The sequence below is a fragment of the Phalaenopsis equestris genome, unplaced genomic scaffold (genome assembly GCF_001263595.1).
Source record: "Phalaenopsis equestris unplaced genomic scaffold, ASM126359v1 Scaffold000479, whole genome shotgun sequence".
NCBI lineage: Eukaryota > Viridiplantae > Streptophyta > Magnoliopsida > Asparagales > Orchidaceae > Phalaenopsis > Phalaenopsis equestris.
Window position 1 is genome coordinate 507,671 of NW_018164920.1, and position 11,787 is coordinate 519,457.

Genomic DNA, 11,787 nt, shown 5'->3' on the forward strand with positions numbered 1-11,787 from the left:
GTGTGGGTCATCCATATCTAGTCTTGACTCTGGCTCTAGTTCTGGGTAGGCATCCAGCTAGTAGATTAGTAAGGTGTTGACCATTATCCGTAGTAACCAAAGTATCATCCATATGACTCCTGAGCTCTAGTAGATCTTCATTCTTCTTCTTCCTCCTGGAAGTGTAAACATATCATTCTTCCTCTGAAGAATCTGCCTGATGGGGTAGAGCTGAAGCAGAAAGATTACTAACAGTAGTACCCACAATAGGTTCTACAATATGTGAAGTATGAGTTGCCGCTACACCGGATACTTCTTGAAGAAGTGGAGCTGCGAGGCTCTCCTGATTATCAGTTTGAACACTATCATTTATAGGTAATAGTCCATCAGTATTGTTTTGCATGGAGTTTGTAGGTGCCAACATCGCATCACGCGCAGTAACAGTGACAGCAGTGTCATGAGGGGTCCTCAGGTGCAACAAACACCTCCTGTCTGGTAGTATCCTCCTCAGGTGGAACTAAAATGTCCACAGCTATGGGGTTAGACTCATATTTACTCACTTGAACCTTACAATATGGGGGTTTGTATTCCATGACGATTTGTTGTCAATAACCATTATGGGTTGTGTCCAGCCAGACTTCAATAACATCAAATAACATCAAGTAAAGTAATATCTAAAGTAATATCCTTTTCCACAAGTATTCTAGCCACCGAGGGTCTGGTTAGATTAAAAGTAGGCATATCTAGTTTCAAATGATCCCCAAAGATGACCCCAATAGAGTAGAGAACCTGATGGTGAAAAAAATGCAGCTTGAGACCGGATAAACTAAATCATATCGATACAGTGGGAGTTTCATGATCTGGGTCGAAATTAAGAGACCACTTGAGTAACTTCATTGATTTGCCTTTGATATTAAGATATTTCTTAGAGAAAATTCTGGTGCAGTCTTCAGCCACTTTTAGTTGGATCAACACATGTCTCATATCCATGAGTCTCATTTTTCACTTGCCTACTAGCTTATGATCATCGAAAAAAGAAAAGATATATATATATATACACATAGAAAATCTCAAAAAAAGAAAAGATGCATATAATATCAAAAAACCAAAACCAACAACATGCGCAAAATGCTAGGGACGCCCCGATTTAATCTTGCCTCTGTCTCTAGTTCTCGGAAGGGAGCAGGCTAACAAATTGGTGAGGTGCGTGCCATTACCCGAAGTAATTCAAATATCATCCATCAGATTCTTGAGCTCAAGTGGGTTTTCATACTTTTTCTTCCTCCTGGATGTGTAAACTTATCATTCCTCATTCGAGGATTGACTCATCTGATCAGTGGATTGATCCAAAGGTGGTCGGACAGGTGTAGGCTGTTGCACATCATGAACCTCATGTGTCGAAGTAACATTAACATATTGCTCAACCTGATGAGACAGTAGAGAGGCAGTAGAAATATTGCCCACCTGTAACAACAGTAATAGGTTCTAAGGTAGATGAAGTATGAAATGTCTCCCTCGCCCCCACGAAAGGAGGTTCCAAAGACGGGGAAGCTACAGCATTGTGTAGAGACTGAATGATTGACATATTGCCCGCAAGGATAGTGGCATCTTCAGGGGTATCCTTTTGATGATCAATATTGTCAATAACTAGGAGCAGATCAAGAGGAGAGGGAATCACTACCTCTGGCAGAGCACTTTGTTTATTTGGTCTGAGGTGGGTATGTAGATGGTGACATTGAGCACTGGAGTGGTCGAACATACGATAGTTCGAACAATACGAAGGGAAATACGCAATCACAATCTTTTGTCAATATCCATGGTGTTGTGTGTCTAACAAAATTTCCTGAGAAGCGATTAAAGTGATGTCTCTTTCAACAACTACTCGGGCTTCAGATGGGCGAAAAAGATTAAAAGTAGAAATGTCCGTTTTGAGTGGCTTGTCATAAGCTGAGGCAATAGAATATAATATTTTTTAGTAAGATAATGAAATTTCAGGCCAGGGAGGCGAATCCAAACCGAAATAATTAGTGGTTTCGTCTGTGGGACAAAATTCACCGACCATTTCAAAATCTTCATTGTCTGTTATCAATCCAGATTATCCTTCTAATAAATAAGCACGTGATCGTGTGTAATTCTCTTCATTATTAAGTTGAATAAGAATGTGTATTTCATCTAAAAGTATAATTCTTCACTCTCCAACAAGATGCATAAGCTCAAATTCCTTACGAATAAGCCTCATTTTAGGGTGACCATAAATAAATGTATGTATATATATAGATATATATGTATGTATGTATGTAATATATATATATATATATATATATGTATGTATACATACGTACATACATACATACATATATATCTATATTGTCTGCTAGGGTTTCGCTCCTTGATGGCGATTCCCGGCGGTGATTCATTGATTTCTAATTTCTCTCCGTCATCTCCCACGAGATGAAGTTTCACGCTCTCGCAGACGTCCTCCAGTCGACGATTCCACGATGCGCTTCAACGACGCTCGCAGCTCTTGTACTCGTGAACTCTCGACTCTCGTCCTTCACTCGACGACTCGCGTTCACCCGCAGTGGACGACTCGCATCGCCTCTCTCTCTGCCGCTCTGCCCGACAGACATTTCCTACTCGGCTCGCGGCTCTCCTTTCCAACAGTTGGCCTAGCTGCTCTGGAGATGACATCGACGTTCCGTTCCTATGTCACTACACTTGCCGGCGACTTTCCTATTCCTACTCGTGCTCCTCTTTTAAATTCAGAAATTGGTTTTCGTATAGGTAAATCCTGCAATGTACCACAATCATTTCACGAGGCTCTTGAAGGTGGTGGCAATCACACCATTATTAAAAAACTGAGAAAAAAATAGGAAGTCTGCTCTTATTCTCACAGAGATTGAAACCAGTACTCTTGTATCCTCATGGCAATTTGCTCTAGTGGAGAAATTTCTTTATGGTCACCCAAAACTTGAGATAAGGATCATTCGAAAAGAGTTTGAGGCTTTGAAGCTATTGGGCAGTTGGAATATTGGTTTACTTGACGGTCGGCACATACTGATTCAATTGTCTCATGATGTCAATTACAAAACTTGACGGTCGGCATCTTTTCTCGGAAAGTTATCAAGATCGACAACCATTATATGAAAATTTTGAAGTGGACTATTGATTTCGACCCAAAAGCAAAGTCTCCTATCATTCCAGTTTGAATAAAATTTCTGGGATTAAAATTGCATCTGTTCAACTTGAAAATTATCTACTCCTTAGCAACTACTTATGGTAAGCCTCTCAGGGTTGATAGTCCTACGTTTGCTGTTACCAGACCCTCTGTGGCTTGTGTGTTAGTTGAGAGAGATATCACTCAACCAGCTCCGGATGAGGTATGGATTGGAACCGCTCACAACGGGTATTGGCAAAATGTTGAAATCAAACCACACCCTCATTGCTCTCATTGTATTATATTTGGCCACAGCTCTACTATTTGTTATCGTTTAAATCCTCATCTAAGGTCGAATATCGCTAAAAAACAACCACTTATTATCCCTGTTGAGAAGATGCAACCCGATCCTCTTCCCAACACCGCCTGAAGAAGAATAACATACTGCAGCTACAGATCCAGTTGTACTTATACCACCCACTGGAATTGAAGAAGACTCACTTAGATGCCAAGACACGCGAGAATGCTCTTTTGATCCAATAACAGATCAGTCGGTATAATATGTAGTTGTTTCTAATGTTTAACAACCTGCACATCTCCAACACACTTTAGACCAAGATCAGGTGAGCTAATCTTCAAAAAAGGAATGACAGGTCTATTCCAGGAGGAAGAAGAAGAATGGAGGCCGACTCCAGCTCGGGAACATATTGGATGATACAGTGGTTACTACTAGCAATGGCAATCATCTTACCAATCTATTAGTTTGTTCCTTCCCTAAAATCAGAAGCAGAGGCAAACCAAATTGGGTTGCTCTCTAGCCACCCGATACTATGTATTTCAGCATTTTTAGGTTTTTTCTTTATGTCTCTAATGTTTATGTCTCTATTTTTCTTTATGTCTCTAATGTACTTTCCTATATTTCCTAATTTTGGAACCACTTGTGATTATGGTGTGGGCAGGGTGCCATGTTCGGGCCCTCCAACACATTGTATGTATCTTTCTTTCTAATTAATATATTAGCCTTTTTAAGCTTTCAAATATATATATATATATATATATATATACATACATACATACATACATACATACATACATACATCTATATATAAGTATGTATATATAAACAGGTGTATATATATTTATGTAAATGTATCTATACATGTGTATGTATATACATGTATGTATCTCTTTATATCTATAGATATATATGTATGTATGGACACACACACACAGATATACATATACATATATACATCTTTATATAAATTATATAAAGATGTATATATATATATGTATATCTGTGATATAAAGATGTATATATGTATATGTATATCTGTGTGTGTGTCCATACATACATATATATCTATAGATATAAAGAGATACATACATGTATATACATACAGATGTATAGATACATTTACATAAATGTACATATATATACATATCAATTCAAGGAAAATCTCTAAGCAATTTAATTGCAAAATTTTCTAGGGCACACCTGTTCTTCACATCAGCTTCCCTGTGACCAAGTACAGGTGCATCAGCTGTGAGGACTAATGCTTTGAAATTAGCCATCTCAGCTCTTCTAACGAGTTGTGCAACTACATTCCGGTCTTTTAAAACCTGACACTCGATACAAGTTGAATGTTGCCAAAATTGAAGGTTAATGGAATCTATGCATGCGATGCAATTTGTACTAAGAGAATGCTTACATAAAGCTGGAAAAAGCGAATTCCTGGTCCGGTTGAGGAAACTTCTTCACAACTCGAAGTAGCCAGGGTTGATAATGTCTAAAAAAGAAGAGAAAGACCATAGTTATTTCTAAAAGAAGGATGTACATGTATACCGCCCAATTCTTATGTATTTACATATCCTAAACTTTAATTTTTACATCTATGAAACCTTAACTATGCATGAAAATGTGTATTTCACCTTTTAAAAGTCAAGACAGTGGTAGTTTTTATGAGATCTGAAGATTTGTGTGGTATAAATGTAAAAAAGTAAAGTTTAGGTGTTAGATATGAAAACGCAAAAGAATTTATAGTACTCATATCTAACACCTAAACTTTAGTTTTACATCTATGCCACCTTAGCAATGCATGAAAAGATGTATTTCACCTTTAAAAGTCAAAATAATCATAGTTTTTATGTGATATTAAAGATTTGGTTGGTATAAATGTTAAAAGCAAAGTTTAGATGTTAGATATGTAAATACAAAGGAATTTGATGTCTATGTTCTTTTGAACTGCGATGAAATTCAACTCTTTATTGAGTAAGAAGGTATAATAATTAACATTTATTCAAGTTAGTACTGAAAGAGTTATATTCTCCGCTAATCAAAATTTTAATTATACGACCAGATTATTTGTGAGCTTATTAAACATTGAGGACAGGTGTATTATTAGAAAGAAGATTGAAGAAGAGCTTCCAAAATAGTTCAAATTAAATGCAAGTTCAACTTACTCGGCATACTACTAGTACATAAACTAAGCACCAAATTACACTATTGGTATTTTAATAGGTGTGTAATGGCAGTCACGGATGAGTTATAGGCCCGCATCTTTGTTGATCTACTTCAAATAGAGTTGAGGTTGAAGTTCTTGATGGAGGAGATGATGAATGTCAGGGTCGAGAGACTCGAGACCATGATTGAGTAGCTGCAACAAAAGGTATCTATGGGTGGCAAGCGTCCTATAATCAGGAGGGTGACTACCAGAACAAGAATTTTTTTTTTTTTTTTTTTTTTTTGGGGTTACTATTTATATTTAATCTACAGATACTCTTATATTGTATTATTTAATAAGATTTATTATTATGTTTATTATGATTTCACTCATTATCATTGTGTATATGCATTCTTTTATATTGTTCTGAGATGTTATGAATATGATTGTTACTTATTTCCTTTTGCAATTATATGTGTGTAAAATTTGCTTGGATAGAGCATGCATTTTTTTTGTATAATTTTCTAGTGAATCACTCATTAATATTTAGCTAGTACCAAAGACTAAAGGAAATTTCAGCCGCATAATATGTGGCACGAATGTCGGGCGCTAATTCAGTCAGTAAATTTATCAACTGAAATTTCAGTTTCAATCGGTCTTCAATTATCAACTAACATCTCGGCTGGTTATTCAATCGAAAAATTTGTCAGCTAAAATTCAGCATTTAGCCACTAGTCCGCCAATAATTTATTATCGTCGGAAACTTCTCAATCGAAAGGGTCTTTCTAACCACCGATTTTCTAGCTGACGAATTTCCGCTGTAATTCTGTTGATATGAAAATAAATGAAAAATAAACATTTTTAATCTTTGAGTTGTCTGTCGGTAATCAATAAATTTTATGCGGTGATTAAATAATAGAGATTTTTTTATCACATGATTGCAAAAATAAATAAATAAAAATATGTTTATCACACAAAATCGAGACTCATAAATATAAAATATATTTTACCAATGCAAATCATGTAAATGAGAAATTATGAATTTAGTGACACAAAACTTGGCATGCGGGTTAAAGTTCTAATTCTACTAAATTAATTTTGGTCCATAAAATAAAACTATCAAATTATTTTATTTTCCTAATCACTAAAATGATTTAATATTTTATCTTAATTAATTATATAAATATAACAAATTTATGTGGGATAAAGTTCATTATATTTATACAACTTATCACAATTAATGTCTTTAACTATTTATAAGATTTATAAACTTAATTATATAATTCACATAATTAAGGATATGGTGGCTATTTCTTAACTATCCAAATTATATAAATCACCAAGACATCAATGTTTTTATGCTCAATTGCTTAATTTTAATTATATATATTATCATACAATACGCTGATATAATCAAGCATAAAGCCAGTTTTGTTTTATCTATATAACCTCTAGTTTTGAATTAGAAGATTTAAGAAATCACAAGATGGCTCAATTTGAATGCAAATTTGGGGAAATCAATTAGTAGTCAATTATATATACATACATATATATATATATATATACACTCCAAATAATTATGTTTTGTTCTTTTTTTTTTTACCATGAATTCATAATAAGAATTGAATTTGCAACAAAATAACAAAGCAGATGTGTATGCAACCTAGCTCTAATATCAAATATAAGAAATATAAATTTGATTCAATCAAATGTCTCAAATATTGAATCAACCGAATTTATATTTCTCACATTTCAAGCATAAAGCCAAATAAAGTCAAAAGTAGATTGCAATTTTAACTTGTAGAAAAACCCATAGATGCACTTAACATATTAACCATGGCATTCTACAGTTCCCAGCACCAGAGTAATATAACATCCACTATGTTAGCCGAAGCATAAATAATAAGACAATAGAACCAAACCATAATAGTGCCAGCTGCTGATGCTGCTCTAGCTGTACCATTCTCTCCTGTAAAACAACATAAGTAAATTTACCAAAGACACAAATACTAATTTAAATGATGCAAAACTCTCACTGAGAAAATAATATCCAATTTTCTATAACCAAATCCATAGTTAAAAGATTCATGAGCAACTTAAAGTGGCTTAATGTTACACTAAGTAGGATAGAATTTGTTCTTGAACTTTCAATATTAGTTACAAGAATCAAAAACCAACAATAAACACAAAAATAATTGTTAAAAGTCAACCAAAATCATGCACTCGCACACAAAATAAGAAAATTTTGTCATTTACCTTCTGGGTGAGCCATTTTATGCATGGCAGATGGAGCAAGCATGATGGGCATATTGATCTTGTAGCCTAGAACAGTGGTAGTTAAATCAATCCTCGAGACATCAACAAGTACACGAGGACGAAACCTAGGAAATCAAGTAAAGTTGCTATATTATTAGTGCGTAAAGCATGCATGATAATAAGGAACATGTAGACACTATGTTCTAGATCAATAACATAAAGTGCATTAAACATAATAGCACATCAAGCACAATAAACTAAATAACGTAATCAATCATGCATCATAAACTAAGATGTAGTGTTGTAAAAGCCGTGCAAGCCCAATTAATATATTAAAATGTATTGCAAACATTAAGTTCTATATGAACTCATTACCCCACCCAAAAACGAAGTCTTTGATCTGCCTCTTATACACAATAAAAAGAGACGGGTTATTTTCTCCTACTCTCCCTCTTTCACCAAAAGTAGCACTTATAAGTGACATTCTATCATACGATATTTCAGGAGAAGGGAGAGAGTGAGAGAAAATAAGAGAGATGAAAAAGAAAAGAAGCAACAAAATGAGGAAGCCGATAAACCTCCCAATTTTTTGCTTCACCCTAGATTCCTCTTTCCTTACCCCTATTCTCTCTTCATCTCTCTCTCTAACCCTCTCTTTCTCTTCATCACTCCAATTTCTCTTGACGTACAAAAATAGTATATACAATACAATTGTGGTTATATAATATATAACTACGGTTAAAACTTAACATCAATAAGGTATTACCACGCTTATTTCATAAGCTACTGATATGCCAACAAGGTTAATGTGATCAATCTAATACATTAGCATCGTTGTTAACATTGTAATTGTATCATGACTAATGCACTAGCAGTTATTGAATGTTCCACCAAGATCATGAATGAATGGCATCTACTAATTAGGTTGAACAGAAGAAAAAGGCTGAAGAGAGGTATGAGACAATTGGTTCGGGCTATGAGAAAGAGAGAAGTAGAGAGGGGCAATAACATGAAATAAATCTTTTCCTGGGTCTCTCTCTCTCTCTCTCTCTCTCCAAAATAGCTATAATTGTCTGTTCTAAGAGCCTTGAGGAAACCTGGATCCCTCTGAATTTCTTCTCTTCTAAACTTTTCTCCTCCTTTGAATAGCTTCTAGATCCAACTCAATCTTTCTAGCTCTCTCCACCAACACAGAATAATCATTGATTTCAAGAGAAATCAATGATTGTCTAATCACATCTCTAAGCCCGACAATAAACTTAATTCGAAATGATTGCATGTTTCTTTATGATAAATATATTTAATGTTTACAACGCTCTTGTTATCTAAGATATTATATTTGCAACAAAGTAGTTATCCATCTTTATTGTTCATATCGCATGTCTCATTTTCTTTATCGTTTATGCTTTAATAACCATTTGTTCTTTATTGAGTCATTAGCACAGTCGCCTCTACCAAAATAGATCTTTCAGTTTTAGATTTTTTTTATTTTTGGTATTTTTCAGTATTTGTTTTTATTATTATATTTTCATTTTAGTTTGGGTAATTTTTCCCTATTGTCATGCCAAGTTTGATTCAGTAAGTTTTATACTTTTCTTTCGGTTGTATAAATGAACTATTAATTATGAAATAAATTTATATTTTCTTGTTTACTCTTATTATTATTTACATATAATCTTCCTTTGAGAATATAGAACAAGTCCAAATAATTTCATCATGCCCTGCATTGGCGGATGAACTGCCAATGGATCTGGGGTGTGATAGAATGATATCATAGTCTATATTTTATATTTAACATTCTTTGAATTTGCATTTCAAAACCTATTTCTTAGAACTGAGTGAAAAATAAGTTATTCTTGTTAGTCAGATATTTAATCATTTTTTATTATGTGTGTATTTCACTTGTTTAGAATGTCTCTGAAGAGAAGAGACGCTGCAGCTGCTCGTGTAAAAAAAAGGTTTTAGAGTTATTGTAGATGATGTATCTATTCCTAGGGACCTTCGCTCTCCTAACCAACGTCTTGTTGATCATACTCAACCCACTGAGACTATTGGAGCACTGAATCTCAAAATGACGACTCTTGTGGAGGTGGCAACAGTTGTGCAACTCAAATTGCATAAGTAGCCCAGGCTATTAAGCAAGTGTTTCGGATGGCATGAAAATACTTCCTATCTCATGAGAAGGCAAGATTTGGGTATGTTTTGAAGTTTAAGCATGAATAATCTATGGGAACATGTGAATGGAGCATGATATAGGCTTTTTCCTTTTCTTTTCTGCTTAAGATGCATGGAAAGCATGTTTAGGATCATTCTTACATGCAAATTTTTTTATATATATAATCCTGTCGTTTCTATATCTATATGCGGGAATTTGTTGCGATGCTTTGGATAATGGTTTAAGATCCTACTTATGTTATTCTGCTTTATGTTGCTTGTCCCTGTTCGAAGCATACATATTGAATGCAAATTTTTGGGTTTTGATGTTGCAAGGAGGATCTGTTTCGGCCCATATGGTGGGCCTGAGTCTAGTTCCTTTTGGATTAAATGTTAGCTGGAAAATTTTCTATGTTTTAACACATTTTGGAGGGCTCAGTCTTGGCCTCATGATAGCTGGAAATTGCATTTTTACTTAGCTTACTTGGTGTGTTCGGTTTGTTTCCTTTTGATATCACGTCTTGGCTGAAATCTTTGCTGTTTTAGCTATTTGATGGGCCCGGTTTTGTCGGTTTTGTTCCTATGTTGGAAATTATGTTGGAAATTTTTTTTTTTATGAGTTGGAAATTATTTTTGGGGCCCATATTTAGTTTATCCTGCTGCCCCTTGATAGAATACATGCAGGAAATCATGTTTATGAGATGGAAAAATGTATTTGGGAGCTCATTTCATGTTCCTATTGCTCCCCTTATGCTGCAATACATGTTGGAAATTGTTTTATGAGGTGAAAAAAAAATGTTTGGGGCTCATTTCATGCTTCCTATTTTGCCACATGCTGCCCCTTTGTTGAAATATATCCTGGAAGTTATTTTTAAATGCTGGAAATTACATTTGGGGCTCACATTTTGCTTCTCTTGCTGCCCCTTGCTGAAATATATGTTGGAAATTGTTTTTAAGAGTTGGAAATTATGTTTGAGGCTAGGTTGGCCATGTTCTTGGGCTCGGTTTAGGTTCCTTTTAATGATTTATGTTGGCTGAAATACTTTATTGTTTTGCTCCCTTTTCTTGGGCTCGGTTTGCCCTTTTCTTGGGCTCGGTTGGCTATGTGCTTGGGCTCGGGTAGGGCTCCTTTTGGTAATTTATGAAAGCTGAAGTTTTGTTGTTGTTTTGGAATATTTCTTTGAGCTTAGTTTACCCCTATGGCAGGCTTAGTTTGCCCCTCTTTGGTATTACATTTTGGCTGAAATCTCTTAACTTTTTTTTTAACTATTCATTGAATTTAACTTGACACTTTTGTTGGGTATGGCTTGGTTGGAGGTTTTCTTATCTTTTGCCCTTACCCTTGGGATTGTGTTGTGATGAATTTCTCCTTGTTATATGTGGGTGGCTGAGAGTCTAGATTGATGACTTTGGTTTGCTATCTTTGTCATAAGGATGTCCAGGTGGCTTTGTTAGCTTGGTGGTGTTGGGTTGCTGCCTTAGCCGTGAGCTTCATGTTTACTGTCTCTATAATTCTCTTCTCTTTTGACTCCTCCCCATGAGCTGGATTTGGGGCTTTGGTATGTTGCCTTTGCTGTGAGTCTAGCTTAGTGATTTGCAGTTTGTTGTCTTTGCCATAAGGATGGCTTGGTGGTTTTGTTGGCTTAGTAGACTTTGGTTTATTGCCTTACCCGTGGGCTCTCCCCTCCCTTATTGTCTTACCCGTGAGCATTAACTTATGACTTTTTAGTGGGATAAATTGGATTGGTAATTATCTCTTTCTATTGCTTTGATTACGAATATTTATATGGACAATTT

General features: G+C 35.0%; 1 protein-coding gene across 1 annotated transcript in view; it reads right to left on the reverse strand.

The window, feature by feature from the left end:
• LOC110028003 (peroxisomal (S)-2-hydroxy-acid oxidase-like) overlaps positions 1-11,787 on the reverse strand; it is a 23,717-nt gene that overhangs the window by 6,038 nt on the left and 5,892 nt on the right. Inside the window, exons 3-6 of the mRNA XM_020729691.1 lie at positions 7,837-7,961; positions 7,503-7,549; positions 4,849-4,926; positions 4,635-4,759 (exon numbers count right to left, since the gene is read on the reverse strand). Coding sequence (XP_020585350.1) covers positions 4,635-4,759; positions 4,849-4,926; positions 7,503-7,549; positions 7,837-7,961 — 375 coding nt within the window. The remainder of the gene's footprint in view (positions 1-4,634; positions 4,760-4,848; positions 4,927-7,502; positions 7,550-7,836; positions 7,962-11,787) is intronic.